The 25,525-nt window shown below is 42.8% G+C and overlaps 2 protein-coding genes across 12 annotated transcripts in view; one reads left to right on the top strand and one right to left on the bottom strand.

The window, feature by feature from the left end:
- The window catches only part of CEP63 (centrosomal protein 63), a 55,212-nt gene extending 43,397 nt beyond the window's left edge, over positions 1-11,815 (bottom strand). For 4 of the 11 annotated variants that reach the window (XM_060196978.1, XM_060196963.1, XM_060196986.1 and 1 more), the window contains exon 1: positions 11,310-11,753. In XM_060196978.1, coding sequence (XP_060052961.1) covers positions 11,310-11,623 — 314 coding nt within the window. In that variant the 5' untranslated portion in view covers positions 11,624-11,753. Of the gene's footprint in view, positions 1-11,309 lie in introns of all 11 variants that reach the window. The other 7 variants (XM_060196969.1, XM_060196980.1, XM_060196976.1 and 4 more) reach the window with 6 other exon arrangements.
- An 8-nt stretch (positions 11,816-11,823) lies between these two features.
- Positions 11,824-19,981, top strand: ANAPC13 (anaphase promoting complex subunit 13). Its single transcript, XM_007521788.3, has 3 exons — positions 11,824-11,896; positions 15,111-15,236; positions 19,258-19,981. The coding sequence occupies exons 2-3, from the start codon at positions 15,138-15,140 to the stop codon at positions 19,381-19,383; spliced, it is 225 nt and encodes a 74-aa protein (XP_007521850.1). The 5' UTR covers positions 11,824-11,896; positions 15,111-15,137; the 3' UTR covers positions 19,384-19,981.
- The last annotated feature ends 5,544 nt before the right edge of the window (positions 19,982-25,525 follow it).

Genomic DNA, 25,525 nt, shown 5'->3' on the forward strand with positions numbered 1-25,525 from the left:
TGGTACACCCAGTTAAGTACACATATTACCAAGCATAAGGACTTGGGTTCGAGCCCCCGCTTCCCACCTGCAAGAGGGAGGCTTCAGGAGAGGTGAAGTAGGTCTGCAGGTATCTCCCTTTCCTCTCTCCCTTTCTATCTCCCCCTCCCTTCTCAATTTCTCTCTGGCCTATTAAATAAAATAGAAAAAAAAAAAATGAAAAGATGGCTGCCAGAAGTGGTAGATTCATAATGCCAGCACCAACACCAAGCCCCAGCAATAACCCTGGTGACAAACAAATAAAGAAAACCAAGTCTACAGCCCCAGAATATATTCACACGCCAGATGCTCTGAGTTGAACTTATCACAATTCTCCTCCCCTTTAACTATCCTCCTATACAAAACAGTCATAGCTAGACAACTAGAGACTTGTCTCACAGAGAGAGACGGGGAGACAGATCAGATTGTGACAAAAAGGGAAGAACACAAAATGAAGGCAAGATGGAGAGAGGACAGACCGCCCTGATACTCAGAAATGCCAACAAGGAGCACCTGCTGTAGGGGCTTCACCTAGTCACAAATCTTCAACATGCTGTTCAGTGTCGAACCACTTCTCACTCCGGACAAACTCTTTTTTCCCCTTAAGCCTTCAGAGGTTCAACCCTGACTATGCCTTTAGACTGTGGTGTGGAGGCCCTGCCCCCTTTGTCTTGGTGCCTTGTCTAAAAATCACATTTTTATTTTAAATTGCTTTATTGGGATATGTTGCAATCCTGGCCTCCAGTAACTCAAGAGTGTGATCTTACTGGAAACTTGGGTTTTTATGGAAATAATTAAGTGAGGTCATATGGAATTAGAGCAGATCTGGGTCCATGACTTGTTATAATGAACAGAAGAAATGTGGACAGAAACAAATAGGAAGAACATCATAGAACAAGGAAGGCAGAGATTGGAGCTGAGGTAGGAAGAGGCCTGGGAGAGTCCTCCTTTAGTCTGCGGCAAGTGTGACTCCACTGACACCCTGATTTTGGAATTCCAGCTTCCAGACATTAAAAGAATAAATTTCTGTTGTTTAAATGACAAATAAATAAGTGAAAATAAAAATCACATTGTTCTAAAAGGGGGGATGTCTCTATTCAGCAAAGAATTCTAGACTGTACTGGGTATCTTGCCATGGAAGACATACCTCTTTTCAGATTAGGAATCAACAGACCAGAGAGGAATGGGGGGGGCTAAAATGCTCCCCCAAAGCAATACACTGACAAGAGACAAGCTGAGGGTGTCCTGGAGACATGAAGAAGGACGAGAAGTCTGCGAACCATAACCCGTGTGGCTCCTTCATGTCTCAACTTAATCATGGGGCCAATAAGCTCAAATATGGCAGAGAGGGTTTTCCTTCAGTGCTTTGTCCTTTGGATTCCACCAATATTAACCAAATAAAAGGTCTAGGGAAAGAAGGACTTTTTTTTTTACTCCAATTTCCAAGCACAGCAGAATGCATTAGGACGCAATCTGGCTTCTGTGTACTGGGCTGCTCTAGCAGACTGAGAGGAGACACCCAGCAAACACCACTCTCCTGCGCAGCCAGCTGGCTCTGTGCTCCTGCACTTCAGCTTTGAATCTGTACAACCAGGGTATGAACTAGAAAGGCCAAGGTCTCCCTCCGGGTTTACACGGACTCCGGTAGCAGCTTAAATATCCACTGTAAAGAGCAGGCTCCTAGCAAATAAAATGTGTAAGAAGGTGCTTTTCCTGAGGCTTGCGCTCTTACACCTACTCAAAATCACTGCTAAGAAAACGACATTTCTTTAGGTCCTGTTATTCTGAAAGGTGATATATTGAATAAAATATAGCAACAGACTGTCTGGGTGTTAAATAATTAGTACTATTCATGGTAGAGGATAACAATCACTGCACAGCTGTTCTGACACACACACATGTATGTATGATTTAATTTCTGTGGCACTCGTAGCTGGGGAGACGTGGATGGTATAGCACACCAAGCTTGCAAGCCTAATGCCCCACATTCAATCTCCAGCACTACCATATGCCAAAACTCTGTTCTGTATTTTTCATGAAAATAAATCGCTCTTTGGGAGGGGAGCAGGGAGATAGTGCAGAGGTTCCAGAATCAGTCCCTAGCACCATCACCATCAGTAGCCGGACTTGAGCAGTGCTCTGAACAAGAAAAAAAAAAGAGGGTAGGGGATGGAGTCAGGTGGTGGCTCACCTGGTTGAGCACATGTTACAGTGCGTAAGGACCTGGGTTTGAACCCCCCATTCCCACCTACAGGGGGAAAGCTTTGCGAGTGGTGAAGCGATGTTGAAGGTCTCTTTCTGTATCTTTGTCACCCCCTTCCTTCTCAATTTCTGGCTGTCTCTATCCAATAAATAAATAAAGATAATAAAAAGAGAGAGAGAGAGATCTTTACCAGTTAAAAAAAGACCCAAACCCAAAGTTTTTTTTAAAAAATGTAGGAGGCCAGGTGGTAGCACAAAGCACAAGGACCTGCATAAGGATCCCAGTTCCAGGCCCCGGCTTCACAAGCGGTGAAGCAGGTCTGCAGGTATCTTTCTCTTCCCCTCTGTCTTCCCCATTGCTCTCAATTTCTCTCTGTCCTATGGAACAACAACAACAGAAATGGCAACAATAACAACAAGAGCAACAACAATGGCAGCAAAATAGAAAAATGGCCTCCAGGAGCAGTGGATTCATGGTGCAGGCACTGAGCCCCAGCGATAACGCTGGTGAGAAAAAAAAATGTATACTATTACTTTGAGGAAACTGATGTTTGAAGAGTTCAATAACTAGACCTTGGTAAAGAACGAATTACAGTCCTTGAAATCAAACCTAGGCAGAGTGACTCCAAGTTCCAGGCAATGTGAAATATTTATATACTTGACAGTATTTCAGATCTGAAAACACTATAACATACCTTCTTTGGCTTAACAGTGCCTTCTTGGCAGCAGCAAAATCAAAGCCAGTCTGGACACAAGGAAAACTAAAAACTGAAGGCTATCACAACCGCAGCCACCAGGTGGCAGCAGCACAACAGTGAAAACAGACTGCGCTGGGAGGAAAACTGCCATTTCAGAAAGCAAAATGGTCTATAATCAAGACAAAAGTCTCCGTTTTAGAAATGACAAGGGGCAGGGAGCAGAGAGGCATTCCCCATGGAAAGTAATCTTAATAATGTTCCTATCTGCTTGAGTAGATGCCAAACACCATCATTTCTCACTCATACGCATCAGTTAAATAGTAGACTCAGGATGTCTGTGGCTATTTCTCCTGAGTTTCTCTCAGCTGTATCACTGATTCATTGACTAACCAACCTGAGCCTCGTTCAGTCACATGCACTATGTCATTTCGCTCTTCTTGCCTGAACACTGTGATGAGCACAGAAATTGGATGATAACATCAAATATAAACGCAATCCATTTGCTACTCTTGTACATAACACAGTGTTAATGTGGTTAAATTATGTAGCTCTAAATAACAGAAGGCAGTCTTAGTTATTTCAGTTGTTTGAGGAAGACACCAGTAGACAGAAGTTATTGGTTATAGCTCTCCTTTGGAATGAAAGTTGTTTTAAATCAGTGAGATCTAAAACAGGATGATTAAGAGAAAGATGGGCTTTTCCAACAAGTCTGGGAAACGGGAAATATATGTAAGGTTAAGAAGGAAAAAAAAGAGGGAATCAGTTGGTAGCACAGTAGGTTAAGCGCAGGTGGCACAAAGTGCAAGGACCTGCGTAAGGTTCCCAGTTTGAGCCCCTGGCTCCCCATCAGCTGGGGAGACGCTTCACAAGCGGTGAAGCAAGTCCACAGGTGTCTATCATTCTCTCACCCTCTCTGTCTTCCCCTCCTCTCTCCATTTCTCTCTGTCCTATCCAACAACAACGACATTAATAACAACAACATCAAAAAAAGGGCAACAAAAGGGAATAAATAAATAAATTTTTTTTTTTAAAAAAAGAGAGTCCTACAGGTGAGCAGGGAAGCAGCAGTAGGGCTTGGCATTTGCATACATGAGGCCTGGGTTTGACCCAGGCATGTGCTGGAATGGTGCCCCGGTGCTTTCTCACAGGTGGTGGTACAGCTGGTAGAGAACACACATCAACATGTGTGAGGATCTGGGTTCAAGCCCCTGGTCTATCCTCAGCTGCAGAGGATATACTTCACAAGTGGTGAAGCAGTGCTACAGGTGTCTCTCTTTCTCCCTCTCCCCTCTCAGTTTTTCTCTGTCCTATCAAATAAAAGGAAAAAGGAAATAATGGACACTAGGATGGATGAATTCATCATGCAGGTTCTGAGCCCCAACCATAACCTTGTGGGCAATTAAAAAAAAAATCTTTGAAAAAAAAAAATCCACATAAGATATGGACAACCAGAACATAAGACGTAGAAAGGAGGCCCTGCCCTATTCGGGGAGTCCTGAAACTCCCAAACAGACATGATAGGACTAGACCTCGACTAAATCCCTCTCCATTGTTAGCGGTCATCTCTATCAGGAACAACAAAATAGACCCCTTTGTGGGCCCCCATAGGACATTGCCCTCAACTTGGATCAATAACGGTAAAGAATGTTCCATCCTCCGAAGGGAGGCTGGACAACATACTCTATGCTACACCTGAGGAAGATGGGTCCTAATATTGGGGCAGCTTGGAACGTTCCTACTCATGACCACAGAATATGAGCTCAGATCCACAGGGATGCAGAGGTCGCATAGGCTCCTAAGCTGAACATAGGCCTCTGATCACATCAAATAGATCGGGTTTACAGTCAACAATATTTATACATCTTTCCCATATTTGGAAGCTACTCTCTTCCCTGATCCAGCTTTCTGGTCCTTTTTCCAGCCATGACATCATCTCCCCAGACAATAACTTGGATCCACTTGCATATCAGATTTCAGGCTCAGGGGGAAAAAAAGAAAAAAGAAAAAAAAAGCTAGTATAGCCACAGTCCCTTTGGAATATAACTAAAATATGCCTACTGGCTATCTACAAAATAGAGACAGACAACCCCCCACCCCAGCTCTTCATCTGCACTATTCCAGCCTTTAGGTTCATGATTGGAAAACAACTTGTTTGGCTTTATATGTTAACTCTCTTTTCAGTCACCAGGTTCCAGATGCTAACATGATGCCAACCGGACTTCTCTGGACAGACAACACCACTAATGTGTCCTGGAGCTCCCATTCCCCCAGAACCCTGCCCCACTAAGGAAAGAGAGAGGCAGGCTGGGAGTATGGTTAACCATGTTCAATGCCCATGTTCATCGGGGAAGCAATTACAGAAGCCAGACCTTCCACCTTCTGCATCCCACAATGACCTTGGGTCCATACTCCCAGAGGGTTAAAGAATAGGAAAGCTATCAAGGGAAGGGATGGGATACGGAGTTCTGGTGGTAGGAATTATGTGGAGTTGTACCTCTCTTATCCTATGGTTTTGTCAGTGTTTCCTTTTTATAAATAAAATAAAATAAAATATAAAAAAAATAAAGGAGGCCCTGAAGGCTTCTAATTTTACCTCTTCGTTTTACAGCTCAGGAGCAATATACACAATGCACAACCAAGAACAAACGTATACTAACAGAAAGGATAAGTCCACCTTCTGAGACTCACTTAAAGGGGGATAGCAATGCCCTGTCCCTGCCTGCGTCAGTGTTACTGTGATTATAAAGGTCTGTGGCTGTGTCAGCTATATGGCCAGTACCAATATGATTTACTTTGCCCAGGAAGGTTCCTATTGAAATTTGGGGGGGGGGGGGAGATAACAAAGCATCAGAGAGAATTTCCAAAATGAAAATGAACATGTGAAAATAGCATCCAAATTATGACACAAAGCCCAGGAGTAAGCAAGGAGACTGAAATCTGAGGTAAAGGATACATTTTTACATGGGGAAATGCTAAGTAAAAAAGACAAATGTTAGCAGTTTTTGAAAGTGCTATCTCAAAGGATTAATTATCCAAAGATACAGAGGTTCTAAAAGTTGAGGGGGGGGGGAGAAATATGTAAGAAAAAGACAAGCAGTTGGCAGAAAAAGAAATGAACATAAACATAAAACTATGCTTAACCTTGCTCACAAGAGGAATGTAAATTGAAACTACTCTGAGCTATCCTGACTTGTTTTAGATCAGTTTGAAATTGAAGGATCATATACTCTGATGACAAAGCTATAATAAAATAAGCACTCACAGACACTGTAGGTAGAAATATGACTAAAAGGGGCCAGGCGGTGGTAAACCTAGTTAAGCACTCACATTACAATGCGCAAGGACCCAGGTTCAAGCCTCTGGTCCCCACCTGCAGGGAGAAGGCGTCAAGTAGTAAAGCAGGGCTGCAGGTGTCTCTGTCTCTCCCTATCACCTCCTCTGTTCTCAGTTTTTATCTCTATCCAATAATAAATAAAAAACTGTAAAGATTTTGGCAATACCTAGCAACTAATATGTATTCATTTATCTTTTGATCCAGCGACATTCCTGCTAGGAATCTATCCCTAAAAATACATGGGAGAAAATACAAAATTGCATATGCACAGGGATATATTAATATATTGTAGCTCTTGTGGTCCAGGAAGTGGCACAGTGGATAAAGCACTGGACTCTCAAGCATAAGGTCCTAAATTCAATCCCCGGCAGCACATGTACCAGAGATGTCTGATTCTCTCTTATCTTTCTCATGAATTAATAAAATCTGTAATATATATTTATACATATATATTTTGCAACTCTATTTGTAGTAGTACAAAACAACACAAATGCCTACTCCAAAAGGAATATGATGAAGCTATAAAAATAACATTCTCTACATACTTCTACAGGGCATATGTTGTTCAGTGAACAAGATACAAAAGAATTTATGCAAATACTACCTTTCTCCTATGGGAGGATGTGTGTGTACACATGTGCACACAAGTATGTGTGCATGAGAGTTTTTATACAACTAGTAAACATCCTGTATAAGGAAATAATCAGGTAGGGAGATTGAAAGTTAAAACTTTTCTGGATGTACTTATTTTATAGGAACTAACATTTTAAATATGATAAAGCAAGTCTATTTTTTAAAAAAGTAGTATTAAGGGGAGTCGGGCTGTAGCGCAGCGGGTTAAGTGCAGGTGGCGCAAAGCACAAGGACCGGCATAAGGATCCCGGTTTGAACCCCGGCTCCCCACCTGCAGGGGAGTCGCTTCACAGGCGGTGAAGCAGGTCTGCAGGTGTCTATCTTTCTCTCCTCCTCTCTGTCTTCCCCTCCTCTCTCCATTTCTCTCTGTCCTATCCAACAACGACAACAACAATAATAACTACAACAATAAAACAACAAGGGCAACAAAAGGGAATAAATAAATAAAATAAAATAAAATAAAATAAAAAAAAAGTAGTATTAAAAAGTTGGAAACAAAGGGCTAGGAGATGTTTCACCTGATAGAGCATTGATTTTGTCATGCACAAGAACCTGGGTTTAAGCCCCCGGCCACTGCATGGGAGTACCATGCACAGGGAAGCTTCATGAGTTGTGGGGTGGTACTGTGGTATCTCTCCCCTCTCTGTCTCTCACCCTCTATTAAAAAATGTTTACAGGGAGTGGTGGAATCATACAGGCACAAAAAGAGAAGAGAAAAAAAGAAACAAAGTGAAGTAATTAACTATCAACTAGATGCCACTAAATATCAAGTTGGTAGTCTACTCCATACAGCAAATTGTTTTGTATACCTTCAAACTGCAACTTTCTTGCTCACATCCCAAGTGGAATATATGTATTAAGGAGAAAAAAGAATTGCAAAGAAATTCTAGATATCATTCAGGGGGGGATATTCTCACCAATAACGTTAGTACTGTTCACTTGAAAATGTTATATACATTACAGGGCAAGAAAAAAAAAATTGCTGGTGACATATCAAAATTATCAGCAAAAGAGAGAATCAAGTAGAGTATGTTTTTAAAACTATAAATTTAAAGCTACACTGGAAATATCTCTGTGGACTCCATATGTTTCTCTTTAAAAATTTTAATTTCTGAGCTGCAAAATAGTTCAGCTAGTACATTGCTTTGCCATGTGCATGACCCAGGTTTGAGCCTGGTCCTCAACACTAAGGAAGCTTTGGTCTGTGGTTCCTCCACCCACCCACCCCACCCCCACCCCCACCCCCACTCTTTGTCTCTATCTGAAAATGTCAGCCCCAAGCAGGGAAGCCCCAGAGATGATTGAGGGAGGAAAAATGTATTTCCCAACTCTGGTCACTCCTAGAAATAATAGTCCACCTAGTAGCACGAACAGTGAACACTTAACTGCACTCCCCATTCCACAAAAACACTAGGGCTTGCTTCTAGACAGCAATAGAAATGCATGGATGAGTCAGGAACATACTTTCTCAGAAAACAAGGAAATTATCACATCACACTGGTCATATCAAAAGAGACAGGAGTCAGCTTAAATGACCTGTCATCAGTCAAAGATAGGGCACTCTTGTGTGTGTGTGTGTATGTGTGTGTTGCAGGGGGGAAGGAACCACAGAAAATTGAACAGCTTAAATATAATGAAGTCTGTAAGTTTATCTTAAGGGGGGAAAGGACACAACCTTTACAGTTACGTTTGGAGGCTACAAGGTCCCCAATTCATTTCTGATGTCTGAAAATGGAGGAAATAACTGAGTGATTTTTCTGGCTTTTTCTGTGCAAACTATATTTCAAAGAGTGATGACAGGCAAATAGCTGGTATGGGAAAGTCCTTCAGAAGAGGTTTCTAGCTAGTCAGGCTGAAGGAATGATGGAGTCAGAAACCCACCATTTTTGTAGTCCCAACTGTGATCTATGAAAGATCTAATTCTATGAAAGGCCCACAGGCACAGTCAGAGGAAAGGCTTATGGGGGATTCCACAGCTAGATTAGGCTGATGGATGAGCCCACCACATCCCTCCATCTCAACACAGAAGTCAGAAGACAACTCAGACAGTTTGTGCCTGTGGTAATTACTGCAGCAGGAAGTATACTACATTACTTGTGAAGTCTTCAAAAAAAAAAAAAAACAAATAAATAAATAAAAATAAAACACCAGATCTGGGAGTCGGGCTGTAGCGCAGCGGGTTAAGCGCAGGTGGCGCAAAGCACAAGGACCGGCATAAGGATCCCGGTTCGAACCCCGGCTCCCCACCTGCAGGGGAGTCGCTTCACAAGCGGAGAAGCAGGTCTGCAGGTGTCTATCTTTCTCTCCTCCTCTCTGTCTTCCCCTCCTCTCTCCATTTCTCTCTGTCCTATCCAACAACGACAACAATAATAACTATAACAATAAAACAACAAGGGCAACAAAAGGGAATAAATAAATAAAATAAATATTTAAAAAAAACACCAGATCTAATCAGGTTTCCAGATCAATGTTCTTCAACAGAACTTCCTGGTAATTGTTCACAGTAATTTCTATCTACCCTGCTCAAGTGGTAGCTACAAGGCACTTGTGATTATTCAGCACTTGACATGTAACTAGGGAACTGGCTGTAGGCTTTTACTTTTCCCCGATCTAATTCACCTGGATAATTACAGGTAGCTGGCCCGAGCAATTTCAGATCTCTCTAGTGCTTTAAAGGAAACAAGGACACACATGCTGAAGAATGCTATGAGGATTCAATGCTACAATTAAAAAAAAAAGAGGCCAGGGGCCTGTTAGATTTTAAAAGATTGAAAGGTGCATTATTAAGCAAATGCAACAGGTGCATCTCTATGGGATGTCCAAATAAACAAGCTGACTATAAAGAGACATTACTGGCATAAGTGGAGAATTCTGAACTCAGACAGAATCATAGAGTTTTTATTGATTTTCAAAAATGTGATGACAGTACAATATTGTGATACTGAAAAAAATTAGGACTTGGCAGAAAGAAAAAAAAAAAAAGTCTAAAAAGCAACATAAAAGATCCTTAAGATGCACCCACCCAGCCCAGCTTCAAGCCTAGGCCCACTGCACTGGGGGAAGCTTTGGTGCTGTGGTCTCTCTCCCTCTCTCTGCCCTACCTAAAAAAGTCAGCCTGTGGCCACGAAGCCACAGTAATGAGAAATAAGAAAGTAATTTAAAAAAAAAAAAAAAACTCAGTTACCAAAACCTATGCCACTCTAGCTGAATTTTAGCAAGCTGATATTTCCATCGAGCATAGAAAATTCTGACAGAATGGACTAAACCGTCACTGTTAGCCACCACTATTACATAAATGAGAACCAGAAGGACTAAGCAAACTTCTCCCTTTTCATGGGAAGAAAACAGCATCAGAGCAGTTAACATATACAAATATTACAAGTAATTTTCCAAGTCTTGCTCTATCTGAATACTAGTCTATCTCCAATCCATGTTAATGTCAGTCATATAGTAATTGTTATTACTATTATTATTATTTGTCCTCCCTCACTCGGGCTTTATTTTACTGCAGGACTTTTTCAGATAGAAGCGGAGAGAGGGAAAGGCACTACAGCACTGAAGCTGGGGGCCGAGTTCCAATGACAAAGTAGGTGCTGTCAGGTGGCTGCAGGTACGATTTAACTGTTTTCTAATCATAAGTCATACAGATAAAGTCAAGAAGTTCAGCGTAAAATCTGAAATTGCTCTGTATTCCAAACAAGTAGGTGCATGCAGCAAGATGCAAACAACTGAAGCTAAAATGCAAACGAGTCATTGCCCATGATTTCCTCTTCCTGCCTATGAAATGAGATGAGCACCTTGAAAACCACATACAACACAGGGTCCCTACCCTACAGCACCTGCAGCAGAGGCATGCAAGCTCAAAGGGCTCAGGTGCAGAATGGAGGGAGCGGCTGCAGCAGGGACTCGGTTCAAAGGAGCAGGTGCAAGCCGCTTCAGGGGCATGCACGCTGTGTGGACAAGCTAAAGAGGTCAGATGAAAAACTGAGAGAATAGCTACAGCGGAGACACACACGCAGTATGGACAGGCTCAAAGCGGTCAGATGCGGAGCTGGAGGGGCAGCTACAGCAGAAGCATGCATGTTGCGTGGACAGGTTTCAGGGGTCGGATGCAGAGCTGCAGTAGAGGTGTGCATGCTGTTTGGACAGGTTTCGGGGATCAGATGCAAAATTGGGAAGGCACGTGCAGCCTGGCTAGCAGCGCACTCATCTTGAGTCTCGGAAGCCACGAAAAACGTTAAGAGACAGGTTGCTCAGACACGCATCTCCTGGCCCCTGCAAGCTCAGGTGTCACCTGTCCCCTCCCTCTCAGGTACGGTCAGTCCCCAGGCCCTGGCCGTTTGCCCGCCGCCACCCTGCGCCTGGGCCGGCTGTCAATCACCCGCTGTCAATCATCGAAAGGGCGGGGAGGCTGGGACGCTAACCCGAAGCGGCAGCCGGCGCGGGATGGGGGCGCCGGGGGGCCCTCCCCCGAGGAGGAGGTGCGGCCCGCCACCGGCTCCACTGATGACGACGACGCCGCCGAGGCCGCTCGCCCTCCCCGCCGCCCGTCCTCCCGGGGGGGACTGACCACCTGGCGGGCCCGGGCGGCGCGCCGGGGCGGGCCGCGTCCGCCGGTGCACATCTGCGGGACGAGGGCGGCGGGGCGGCCCCGGACCGGCGGGGGCGGTGCCTCGGGGGCCAGATCGGCCTCCCGGCCGGGATTTGCCCGCCCCAGGCTGCTCCTGCGAGCGCACATGCGGTTACCGGGCGGCCGCGGGCGCGCTCCCGGGCCTTCCCGCCGTTACCTCGGCCGGGGGCGCGCACGCGCATCAGCACCGCCCTGACGTCCAGCTCGTCGGCACGTTCCTTCCGCCCTTAGCCCCACGCAAGGAACTGCGGTGTTCCCGCAGGCCCCGCCTCCTCGCACGCAAAGGGGGCGTGTCCGCATCCGGGTCTCCAGGTGGACGTGTGAGTCACGTGAGGTCGAGGGGCGGCCCCACGGAAGCAGAGCGGCGCTGGCCTGGGCTTGGTAAGACTTTTCCGGCGCCCTAACTTGGAGGGGCCGAATTTTTCCCACTCTCTTATCCTCCTTATGACTGCTGCTTCGCACCCACGGTGGCGGCGCCGAGCTCCACGCCCCAATTGTTACCCCCGCCCCCCCCGGGCTTCGGACCGGAAGTCGAGGCTGGGGGCGGTGCCATACACTCGAACTGGCGGTGGTGGCCGGCGAGGGCCATTTCTGGGCGGAAGATTGTTTTCGCGCGTGGACTGTGTAGTAGTAGTTTCCTGATCCTTAAGTGCTGAGGTTGTTAACTCGCAACTTGCCTTGGGGATGCATGCATCACGTGTGACAGGCTCCCGAATGGGAACCCTGCAGTTCTCCGAAGGATAACGGGGCATCCTGGGTCTAACAGCTCTCTCTCTCGTTCTCTTTCGCTCAGCTCTGGATTGTGGTGGTGCCAAAGATTGAACCTTTGCTTCCTCAAGCATGAAAGTCTTTTTGCATATCCATTATGCTCTCTCCCCAGCGCAGGGGCTTTACATGCTGCAAGCTCTGAGGCAGCTATTCTGGAAATGGGTTGTTGACCTTCCGTTTACACCCAGCTGAGACCGGGCTGAGTTTCAAAGAATAAATGGGCTTTCATGGAAGCGGAAAGAGGCTAATTTTAAGGTTTTTAAGCAGAGACTGGAAAGTGTGACAAGAGTTAGATGTGTTCAGAGGCCAAACTGGGGGAAGAGAATGCTAAATCCTATTACACGTACCACAGCTAGAGGCAGTAACACCCAGTTGATTGGTCACAAAGCTGGTTTAGCATGCTTAATGGTTCATAAGTTCAAAAGCGAAATGCCCAGGAACCCGACAGTGGCTCACCCACTAGAAGCTGCACAGTGCCATGCATGAGGCCGCTTCCCCAGCTGCAGGGGTGAAGCTTCACAAATGATGAAGCAGCGCTACAAGTGAACCTTCTCTCTCCGTCTCTCTTCCCCCTCCATCTCAATTTCCCTTTCCCCTCTGTTTCTATTAGGTAAAGAGAGAGAGAGAGAGGAAAGCAAAGCAGAATGCCCACTGAAACTAGAGTGATCTGGGGGGAAAAAAAGTTATATAAATAGCGAGATCTTTGTGAACTGGGAGAAATCAAGTAGTTTTTTGTGTACTTGTTTTGTTGTTGTTTTAGATAGAAACAAAGTAGAGAGGCAAAAAGTTGACAGTGAACAAACAAAGCAATGAAGCTTCAGTTGAAGTAGAGGCGAGACTCCAACTTGCATCATGCACCCAGCAAAGCAGCACATGAGAGGTATTTTACTTGCCCGATAATTCAAGTTTTGATCTAAGGAAGGGGTGAATGGTATTCCAGAGGACTGAAAAGCAATGCCAAAGGTGCGGCAGCTGGGCAAAGGTACTCAGGACAGGGCTCCAAAAATATTTGTAGGAGACAGGTTCAGCACTCTCCAAAGACAGACTCCTCCCACTTACCTTGAGTTTTCCACAGGAACTATTGGGCTAATTCCTGAGTGACACAGGTAGCAGAAATAGTAGGTACCTTTCCCCTCAGTTTTGCTTGGATTATTTATTTATCCACTCGGTGATGAGGAGAACCAGAGCATGGCTCTGGCAGAGATTGAACTTGGGACCTCATGCTTGAGAGTCCAACACTTCATTTATTGTTTTATCTCTATTTCGTGGATGGAGACAGAAATCAAGAAGGAAAGAGAAGAGAGACACCTGCAGCACTGCTTCACTGCTCCTGAAGCTTTCTCCCTGCAGGTGGGGAGAGAGTCCAACCCTTTGTCCACTGTGCTACCTCCGGGGCTGCTTGCCTGGATCCCACTAGGAGTAGAAACCCTTCTTCCACTTGTATAGTCATTACCCATGTATCAAGCTATCTTGAAATCACATTACTGAAGACAACCACAGTCTTATAGGAAGAAGTTGGATTCTGCTCCCTCCGCCCCAAAGACTGTTTATTCTGTGAACCTGCAGAATTTCAGAAGCTGGAAGTGACTAAGTGATTCCAGGCCTTTCAGATGACTCTTCTGGAGGAGGAACACAGCAGACTGATGCCTGTAAAGAGAGAGCAAAGCCTAAATCTAGAAAAGGGGACACCATGGGTACTCTCAAGCTGGCTGTCTAGGAGACAGGAAAATGGGAGATCAGCCACCATCTGGGAGCTAAGTAAACACCCGGACATCTTGGGCCAGGCATTGAAGGCAGTAAGACATCAATGAGAAGTAGAAACAGTTGGTTCTGCCGCTGTTTGCCCAGAGGTGTTCCTTCAAGAGTTAAGTGTGGGTGCTATTTTAACAAAGTTGGGGGCATTGGGCGGTAGTGCAGTGGGTTAAGTACACATAGCGCAAAGTGCAAGGACCAGCATAAGGATCTGGGTTCGAGCCCCCGGCTCCCCTCCTGCAGGGGAGTCACTTCACAAGTGGTGAAGCAAGTCTGCAGGTGTCTATCTTTCTCTTCCCTTCCTCTCTCCATTTCTCTCTATCCTATCGAACAACGACGACATCGATAACAATAACTACAACAATAAAACAAGGGCAACAAAATGGAATAAATAAATAAATATTTTTTAAAAACAAAGTTGGTTTCCTTCACAAGCTCATCCACTGGTGTCTTTGTTGTCTTGAGGGCTTCCCTGTGCTTGGTCACTTGTGTCAGCCCAGTTCACTGTTACCTCAATATATTTACTTCACTCCTGTGCCTAATGATGCCAAAAGTAGAACCAAAGCAGCTAGGAGCTTTTGTTCAAGGAAAAAAAAAAAAAAAAGTTGCAGGATACACTTGTAGTGATGCATTTATTTTAGTTGGTTGAGTCATTTGGGAATAAATTGGAAATACCATGATTTTAAAAAATGGTTCAGGAAAATACTAGAATGCCAAAGAGATGACTTACTTATGAGTCAGAGACACCAAAGACTTCCAGAAGAGGGAAGTGGGTGGGCTGTGCAGTTGAGGAAAGAAAGCTACCTTGTACATCTCTTAAAGTAGACCTCATTGTGTTGCCTTCTTTTCTCATGACACTGGCTTATGTCCGCCAGTGTAGACTATAAAGCATCTCTCTACTTGGGGGAGGGACTATGATCTTTGAAATAGTCACTTCCAACAACAAAATGAGTCTTAACCAGGGTGATGTTATTATACCAATGCACACCCAGGCTAAAAGAACTGGAGAATCCTAGTACTAGATTACCCATCATTTCAGTCTTCAGGCTTAAGAACAGAACTCTTTGACTTACAGATCCTACAAAGTCAAAGCTGCAGGGAAATGGACAGCGAGGTACAGAGAGATGGAAGGATCTTGGATTTGATTGACGATGCTTGGAGAGAAGACAAGCTGCCTTATGAGGATGTTGCAATACCACTGGTAGGTTTTGATTCATACTAAGGATGCATCTACAGGCTAACTAAAGGTCTGATCTGGTGGACCTCGGTAGAGGTAGAATATCAGTGGACAGGGAGACTAGTACAACTAAGAAAAGCTGTGGGGCCTGGTTAAGCTCACATAGTACTAAGTGCGAGGATCTGCGCTAGGTTCTGAATTTGAGCACCCAGCTCCCCACCTACGGGGGGTCACTTCACAGGCAGTGAAGCAGGTCTGCAGGTGTCTGTCTTCCTCTCCCCCTCTCTATCTTCCCCTTCTCTCTCAATTTCTGTCTTTATCCAATAAAATGGAAAACATGGCTGCCAGAAACAGTGGATTCCTAGAGCCGGTATCAAGCCCCAGCAATAACCCTGGAGGAAAATAAGTAGAAAGAAAGAAAGAGAGAGAGAGAAATCAAAGCTGTGATGTCCTCTACCACCAGAAGCCTCTGGGCAGCGTCAAGCTCAGCTTTTTTTTTTTTTTTTTTTTTTTTAGTGATTTAATAATGTGGGACATACTGTGTTATAAGAGGGTATAATCCCATTCCCACCACCAGAGTCCTATATCCCATCGATTCCATTTGAAACTTCCCTATTTTTTTAAAATTTCTTTATTGGGGGATTAATTTTTATAGTCGACAGTAAATACAGTAGTTTGTACATGCATAACATTCCTCAGTTTTCCACATAACAGTACAGCCCCCACTAGGTCCTCTGTCATCCTTTTCTAGGACCTGTACTCTTCCCCTACCCACACCAGAGTCTTTTACTCTGTAGCAATACACCAACTACAGTTCATGTTCTACTTTTTTCTCTTCTGGTCTTGTTTTTCAACTTCTGCCTGAGAGTGAGATCATCCCATATTCATCCTTCTGTTTCTGACTTATTTCACTTAACATGATTTCTTCAAGCTCCATCCAAGATGAGCTGAAAACAGTGAAATCACCATTTTTAATAGCTGAGTAGTATTCCATTGTGTATATAGACCACAACTTGCTCAGCCACTCATCTGTTGTTGGACACCTGGGTTGGCAAGCTCAGCTTTTTATATGAAGATAAATAATGCAGCTATAAACATAGGGATGTGTGTGTCCCTTCAAATTCCTGCTCTCATGTATTTTTGGATAACTGCCTAGGAGTGACTGGGTCAGACGGTATTTCCATTTTTATTTGTTTGAAGACATTCCATGCTGTTTTCTAGTAGTGCTATATCAGTTTGCATCTCCACCAGCAGTGTAACAACATCCCTTTTTCTCCACGTGCTCTCCAGCACTTGTCATTTATGATTTGCGGGGATGAGCCATTCTCACAGGTGGAGGTGATAGCTCCTTGTGGTTTCAATTTGCATTTCTCTAGTGGTGAGTGAAACAGAGCATTCCTTCATATGCCTTTGGGCCCATCTGACAATTTTTGTATCTCAGCTGAGAGGCTCTTCTCGGCTCCTCCAACTCAACCACTTCCTGCTGACTGACTTGTCTTCTGCCACCAACCAGTGGAGAGTTGGAGGCTGGGCAGTTCAGGGCACTGTCATATGTTTGGCAGCTGCCGGGCTGAGGTGAGATGGTGGGATGACTGGACCATGGTTTCATCAGCCAGCAGACTAGCACAGGTGTCTTCACTGGGTCATTATGGGATTCCAGGAGTCACAGGACAGGGACCAAGGCAACATGGAACTTGGGCCAGGTCTGTGTCCCTGGCACTACACTGCAGCATTGCCTTGGCCCATGGAAGTCATGTGGCCAGTCTGAATCCAAGGTTGGGGAGCTACTCTACCTTTCCACAGGAGCAGCCACAAAATAATTTTTTTTCTGTATATTCCTTAAGAGATGCTTTTGTTTCTATTTTATTTTATTTTGGATAGAGACAGAAATTGAAAGGGTAGGGAGAGAAAGGGAGACACCTGCAACTTCACCACTCCTGAAGTGTCTGTCAGCCCCCCATCCCCGCAAGTGGGGGCCAGAGGCTTGAATCTGGGTTTTTGCACATAGTAACTTGTGCACTCAACCAGGTGCACTACCACCCAGCCCCCTAGGCCCCCCCCACACACATTTTTTAATTGCCAACAAGGTTATTGCTGGGACTTGGTGCCAATACTATGAATCCACCATTTCTGGAAGCCGTTTTTCCCTTTTTATTTGATGGGACAGAGTGAAATTGAAAGGGGAGGGATAGACTGGAAGAGAGAAAGATAAGACACCTGCAGACCTGCTTCACTGCTAATGAAATGTCCCCCCTATGAGTGGGGAGCAGGGGCTTGAACCTGGGTCCTTGAGCATGCCACTGACTTTAAAAATGTATTAACCAGGGATCTATTTACACTTTGTCAACCATAAGAATTATTGGAAGAAAACTCTCCTGTTACTTTATAGTAAATTGTTTTCTTCAGTGTATACCGGTTTGACTCTCAGACCTATATTTATAGAACAAGGTGTAAGTGATGCATATATTCTTGTTTGTGTTGTATGTAAACCGTTTTCTATGTGTCAAAAACTATTTTAAAGGAGAAAAACAATATTGTACGTATATACTAAATTGAAATCTAGTGGGAAATTATGTCAGGATTTTAACTGATAGTTTCCTTGCTAAATAGGAAACTATGAATTTGGATAATTAAAAAGAAATATATGAAGGTGAAGTGTTCTCATGCCTCTCTTGGGGAATGTGAAATGTACACATGGCAACAAAAATCCTGTAGATCAACATGTCCTCAATAAAGTGACATTGAGGTTTTTAAAAAAAAAGAATATAGAAAGAGTATATTAACAGTGAACTCTTAAAACTCTAGTACAGAGTCCTGGTAATAGTAAATTTAAACTTAAAATACAAGGAGCTATTTAAACAGTTCAAACTACACACAGAAAAATGTGCTGACTGTTTAAGTGATGGCTGTGTTAACTTAGTTTACCATGGTACTGTATTTGTATCAGATCATCATGTACACCTTAAACTTAAATGATGTTATATGTAAACATAGCCCTATTAAAGCTAGAAAATGTATATACAAAGAAACTGTTTGAGTCTACTCTTTTTTTTCCTTTTTTTAAAAAAGGTTTTTTATATTTGCTTTATTTATTTATTGGGTAGAGACGGCCAGAAATTGAGAGAGGAGGGTAAGATAAAAAGGGAGAGAGACAGAGAGACACCTACAGCCCTGCTTCACCACTCATGAAGCTTTCCCCCCGCAGGTGGAGACCAGGGGCTCGAGCTTGGGTCCTTTCGCACTGTAACATGTATGCTCCACCAGGTGCGCCACCACCTGGCCCCTGAGATTCTACTCTTAAGCATGACCCATGGCGTATCATTTTTAAGAAAAAGTTTGAGTCTGTCACTTGGCAGTGGTGCATGTTGCCTGCTCTACCACTAGAGGGAGGTCTCTCCCATTTCATTGCATTTTTCAGTGCTTCTAACTAAGCTTCCATTATAGCATAGGCATGTTTGTAGAGGATAGTTTTTGCATACATTTTTTTGAGCCTAAGGAGCATGGCAAATGTGGTATTTTGTCAGTTTTGACTCTGTACTGTTCCTAGCCACTAATCACAATAGCAAATATCCACTGAGCTATGGATGATGCTCTGTGCTGTGTTGAACACTTGACTAAATTGTCTGATTTAGTCCTCACAGCAGTCCTATGAATTGATGGCTAGTAATCTTCCTATTTGTCAAAAAAGAAGCATTAACTTCCAAGTTTGGATACCATGCCCATGTAAGCTAGCAATAGTGTAGAGTCCTGGGCTTGACTCCAATGGCTACCTGAGGTCTGTGTCCCTAGTCACCTGCCAAACCAGTTCCTATGGTCCCAGCATTGTCATACCCTACTAGATGTAGGCCAAGGTACTTTTAAGCTATATTTCTGATAGTTCCTTACATCTTCTAACTCAAACTCTTCAGGGTGCACATCTGGCCATGATTCTGCCTATTTCTGTGAACTCTGAGGTTTAGGTTCTCAAGTGCAGTGCTCTTGAGTTGTAATAGATTTGGCAATGGAGAGTTTACCAGTGCACTGAGTATCCATTGTACCTTTTCAGAATGAACTTCCTGAACCTGAACAGGACAATGGCGGCACCACAGAATCTGTCAAAGAACAAGAAATGAAGTGGACAGACTTAGCCTTACAGTACCTCCATGAGAATGTTCCCCCCGCAGGCAACTGACCCTGGGTCCCTTTTCTTGCAGTAAAAAGAAAAATATGCTTATATAGAATGCTTTCTTCCTGTCTCCTGATTCAGACCTTTTAGTGATGAATCAGGACTCAAAAATAATGCACCTGGACCAACAAGATGGCTTACCTGGATAGTGTGCCTGCCTTTCTTTTCTTTATGGAGCTAATAACTTCTTGTTATTTTTTTAAATTTTATATATATATTTTCTTCACCACTGCTATCACCAAAGGTCCTTGTCCCCACCTCCACTCCCATACATAACCACTATAGTTCTCCCACAGTCTTGAAAATAGGTTGATACTTTGTTTTTTTCACATTTGTATATTCAGCTGTCTTTATTCTGTATATGAGTGAAAACAGTCCTTCTAGCTGTTTTCCTAGCTGTCCTTCACTTCCTTGCTTGCTTCACTGAGCATGATCATCTCTAATCCCATCTACTTTATCCCAAAGGACACTCTATTGTCCCTTTTAATTGCTGCATAATACTAAGTTAAGTATATTTCCCTAACATTTTATCCAGTCATCTGTTTAAGGGCATTTTTGTTGTTTCCAGATTTTTGCTATTGTGAATAAAGCCTCTATAAACATGGATGGCACATATATTCCTTCAGATGAGTGTTATTATATCTTTGGGATGTATACCTGGCCGTGGAATTGCTACGTCACATGGTATTGCCATCTGTATTTGCTTAAGGATTCTCCCTACTGTTCTCCATAGTGGTTGTACCAGTTTGCATGCCCACCAGCGGTGTAATAGAGGTCCTCTCTCTCCACATCCACTTCAACACTTATCTTCTCTTGCTTTATTGATGGAGCCCATTCTCACGGGTGTGAGGTGGAATCTCAATGTCATTTTAATTTGCATTTCTCTAATGAGTAATTTGGAGCATTTCCACATACATCTGTGGGCCATGTGCATCTCTTTAGAGAACTGCCTATTCATGTCTTCTGCCCACTTTTTAATTGAGTTCTTTTTCTTTTTATTGAATTGCAGTTCTTTATAGATGTTAATCACTCCCCTGAAGTGTAGTGTACGGATATCATTTCCCATTTGCTAGCTTTTCTGTTTACACTTACGGAATTTGCTTTTTTTTTTTTTAAATTTCTTTATTGGGGAATTAATGCTTTACATTTGACAGTAAATACAGTAGTTTGTACATGCATAACATTTCCCAGTTTTCCATATAACAGTACAACCCCCCCCCCCAGGTCCTCTGTCATCCTTTTTGGATCTGTATTCTCCCCCACCCACCCACCTACCCCAGAGTCTTTTGCTTTGGTGCAATACGCCAATTCCAGTTCAGGTTCTACTTGTATTTTCTCTTCTGATCTTGTATTTCAACTTCTGCCTGAAAATGAGATCATCCCATATTCATCCTTCTGTTTCTGACTTATTTCACTTAACATGAGTTTTTCAAGGTCCATCCAGATCGGCTGAAAATGGTGAAGTCACCATTTTTAATAGCTGAGTAGTATTCCATTGTGTATATATACCACAACTTGCTCAGCCACTCATCTGTTGTTGGACTCCTGGGTTGCTTCCAGGTTTTGGCTGTTACAAATTGTGTTGCTAAGAACGTATGTGTACACAGATCTCTTTGGATGGGTGTGTTGGGTTCATTAGGATATATCTCCAAGAGAGGAATTGCAGGATCATAGGGTAGGTCCAGTTCTAGCCTTCTGAGAGTTATCCAAACTGTTCTCCACAGAGGTTGGACCAATTGACATTCCCACCAGCAGTGTAGGAGGGTTCTTTTGACCCCACAACCTCTCTAGCATTTGCTGCTGTTACCTTTTCTGATGTATGACATTCTCACAGGAGTGAAGTAGTATCTCATTGTTGTCATTATTTGCATTTCTCTGACAATCATAGACTTGGAGCATTTTTTCATGTGTTCCTCGGCCTTTTGGATCTCTTCTGTGGTGAATATTCTGTCCATGTCCTCTCCCCATTTTTAGATGGGGTTGTTTTCTTGTTGAGTTTGGCAAGCTATTTAAATATTTTGGTTATTAGCCTCTTGTCTGATGTGTGGCATGTAAAGATCTTCTCCCATTCTGTGAGGGGTCTCTTGGTTTGGGTAGTGATTTCTTTTGCTGTGCAGAAGCTTTTTAATTTGATGTAGTCCCATAGGTTTATACTTGCCTTAGTCTTCTTTGTAATTGGACTTGTTTCATTGAAGATGTCTTTAAAATTTATGTGGAAAAGAGTTCTGCCAACATTTTCCTCTAAGTATCTGATAGTTTCTGGTCTAACATTCAAGTCCTTGATCCACTTAGAATTTACTTCTGTGTTTGGTGAAAAATAGTGGTTCAGCTTCATTCTTCTGCATGTCTCAACCCAGTTTTTCCAACACCATTTGTTGAAGAGACTCTGCTTTCTCCATTTAATAGTCTGGGCACCTTTGTCAAAGATTAGATGTCCATAGGTGTGGGGGCTCACTTCTGGGCTCTCAATTCTATTCCACTGGTCAGTGTGTCTGTTCATGTTCCAGTACCAAGCAGTTTTGATGACAATGGCCCCATAGTACAATTTGAGATCTGGGAGTGTGATGCCTCCAATTCTGTTCTTTCTTCTCAAGATTGTTTTGGCAATTCTAGGTCTTTTCTGGCTCCAGATAAACATTTGTAGCATTTGTTCTATTCTCCTAAAAAATGTGGTTGGGATCTTGATGGGGATTTCACTAAATTTGCATATGGCTCTAGGTAGTATATTCATTTTGATGATGTTAATTCTTCCAACCCATGAACATGGAATATCTTTCCACTTCTTTGTGTCTTTTTCAATTTCCTTGAGTAGTGACTCATAATTTTCAGTATACAAGTCTTTCACTTCTTTGGTTAGGTTTATTCCTAGATATTTTATTGGTTTTGTTGCTATAGTAAAAGGAATTGACTTCTGGATTTCAACTTCTTCTAACTTAGTGTTTGCATAGAGGAATGCCACTGACTTTTGAATGTTACTTTTGTAGCCTGACACCTTACTGTATTGCCTGATGATTTCCAAAAGCTTCTTGCTGGATTCCTTAGGTTTTTGGGGTTTTTTTTTAATATTTTATTTTATTTATTTATTCCCTTTTGTTGCCCTTGTTTTTTTTTTTTTATTGTTGTAGTTATTGTTGTTGTCGTCGCTGTTGGATAGGATGGAGAGAGGAGGGGAAGACAGAGAGGAGGAGAGAAAGATAGACACCTGCAGACCTGCTTCACCGCCTGTGAAGCGACTCCCCTGCAGGTGGGGAGCCGGGGTTCGAACCGGGATCCTTATGCCGGTCCTTGTGCTTTGCGCCACCTGCGCTTAACCCGCTGCACTACAGCCCTACTCCCGGTTTTTCTATGTATACTATCATGTCTTCTGCAAATAGGGAGAGTTTGACTTCTTTTCTTCCAATATGCCTTTAATTCCTTGCTCCTGCCTGATTGCTATGGGAAGAACTTCCAACACTATGTTGAATAATAATGGTGATAGTGGGCAGCCCTGTCTAGTACCTGATCTGAGGGGAAATGCTTCCAGTTTTTCACCATTGAGTATGATGTTGGCTGTCGATTTGCTATATATAGACTCCACTATCTTCAGGAATTTTCCATCTGTTCCCATTTTCTGTAGTGTTTTGATCATAAAGTGATGTTGTATTTTGTCAGAGGTTTTCTCTGCATCTTTTGATATGACCATGTGGTTTTTAGTCCTGCTTTTATTTATATGATGGATAACTTTGATTGATGTATGTATATTAAACCAACGTTTCATCCCTGGGATAAACCCCACTTGGTCATGATGAACAATCTTTTTAATATACTGCTGTGTTCAGTTGGCTAGAATTTTGTTCAATATTTTCACATCTATGTTCATCAGAGATAGTGTTCTGTAATTTTCTTTTTTTCTGTGTCCCTGTCTGCTTTTGGTATCAAAGTGATGTTGGCTTCATAGAAGCTGGAAGGGAGTATCCCAGTGTCTTCAATCTTCTGGAAGACTTTTAGAAGTAGAAGTATTATTAACTCTTCCTTGAAGGTTTTGTAAAATTCATTTGGAAAACCATCTGGTCCAGGACTTTTATTTTTGGGGAGATTTTTGATAACTGTTTCAATTTCATTAGCTGTGATGGGCCTGTTCATGTTATCTAGTTCCTCTTTACTTAATTTTGGAAGTTCATAGGTATCTAGGAAATAGTCCATTTCTTCCAGGTTCTCTTGCTTGGTGGCATATAGTTGTTCATAGAAGTCTCACATAATAGGTTGAAATCCTTCGGTGTCTGTTGTGATATCTCCTCTTTGATTTATGATCCGATTTATGTGGGTCTTCTCCCCTTTTTGTTTTCTAAGTCTGGCTAAAGGTTTGTTGATTTTTTTTCACTCTTTCAAAGAACCAACATTTACTTTCGTTGATCTTTTGTATGGGTTTCTTATTCTCAGTGTTATTGATTTCTGCCCTAACTTTAGTTATTTCTGTCCTTCTCATGGCTTTAGGGTTCCTTTGTTCTTCTTCTTCTTCTAGGTCTTTAAGATGTGCAATCAGGCTGTTTATTTGTGCTTTTTCTTGTTTCCTAATGTGTGCTTGTATGGCTTTGAACTTCCCTCTCAGTACTGCCTTAGCTGTGTCCCAAATATTTTGATAACTTGTGTCTTCATTTTCGTTGAACTCTCAAAACATTTTGATTTCTTCCTTTATTTCCTCTTTGACCCAGTAGTTGTTAAGTGGTGTACTGTTGAGCTTCCACATTTTGGGACTATTACTAATCTTTTATTGATTGTTAAGTGTTAGTTTAATTCCACTGTGGCCTGAGAAGATGCTTGGGATGATTTCAGTGCCTTTGAATTTGTTGATGCTGTCTTTGTGGCCTAACAGATGGTCGGTCTATCTTTGAGAATGACCCGTGTGGACTTGAGTAGAATGTGTATTCCAGTTTCTTGGGATGAATGATTCTGAACATGTCCAATAGTTCTAGTTTATCTATCTCCTCATTTAGCTCCCTCATTTCTTTATTGATTTTCTGCCTGGATGATCTGTCAAGTTGAGAGTGTGATGTTGAAGTCCCCTACTATGTGTTCCTGTTAATATATTGCTGTAGCTCTTTCAGTAGATGTTTGATGTATTTAGATGGTTTCTCATTGGGTGTATAGATGTAAATAATTGTTAAGTCCTCTTGATTGACTGATCCTCTGAGCATTAAGTAGTGTCCATCCTTATCTTTTTAAATTTTATTTTAAGGTCTATCATGTCAGATATGAGAATAGCTGTTCCTGCCCTTTTTTTGTGGACCATTGGCTTGTATGATAGTTTTCCGTCCTTTCACTTTGAGTCTGTGTTTGTCTTGTTGACTAAGGTGGGTTTCCTGTAGACAGCATATTGTTGGGTTGTGTTTTCTGATCCATCTTCGTACTCTGTGCCTTTTAATCAGTGAATTCAGGCCATTGACATTTATTGATATCAAAGATTGAAGATATTTTAACACCATTCTTTTAGATATTTAGAGTGTTTTGATATATGGCATATTTATGGTGGTCTGACTGTTTATAGGAGACCTTTGAGAACTTCTTTCAGGGCAGGCTTGGTGATAGTTGATTCTTTCAACTGTTGCTTGTCTGAGAAGGTTTTTATGCTTCCATCTAGTCTGAATTATTATTATTATTATTGACAGTCTAGCAGGATACAGTAGCCTTGGTTGAAAGCCTTTCTCTTTGAGCACTTGATAGATATCTTGCCATTCTCTTCTGGCCTGTAGTGTTTGTGTGGAGAAGTCTGCTGCTAATCTTATGGGATTTCCTCTGTAGGTGACTCTGTTTTTCTCTTGCAGCCTTCAGGATCCTTTATCCTTATTCCTTTCCATTCTAAATATGATGTGTCTTGGTGTCTTTAAGTTTGGGTTACTTCTGTTTGGGACCCTCTATGCTTCTTGAACCTTGATGTCTTTGATGTTCTCTAGACTAGAAAAGTTCTCAGCTATTATGTCCTGAAGAATGCTTTCTTCCCCTCCCTCTCTTTCTTCCTCTGGTAAGCCAATAATGAGTATATTATTTCTTTTGAAGTCATCCCTTAGGTCTCTTGTTATTTTCATTATCTCTTAATCTCTTTTTGAGATCTCTTACTTCTTTAGTTGTCTCTAATTTGTCCTCGATCTTGCTAATTCTGTCTTCAGCCTCA

Source organism: Erinaceus europaeus, chromosome 1, assembly GCF_950295315.1.
Source record: "Erinaceus europaeus chromosome 1, mEriEur2.1, whole genome shotgun sequence".
Taxonomy (NCBI): domain Eukaryota; kingdom Metazoa; phylum Chordata; class Mammalia; order Eulipotyphla; family Erinaceidae; genus Erinaceus; species Erinaceus europaeus.

Excerpts from the sequence above, each read along its gene's own strand:
- ANAPC13 (XM_007521788.3), top strand. The coding sequence starts at position 15,138 with ATGGACAGCGAGGTACAGAGAGATGGAAGGATCTTGGATTTGATTGAC. Across the intron at positions 15,237-19,257 it reads AGGATGTTGCAATACCACTG|AATGAACTTCCTGAACCTGA; the intron begins GTAGGTTTTGAT and ends GTACCTTTTCAG.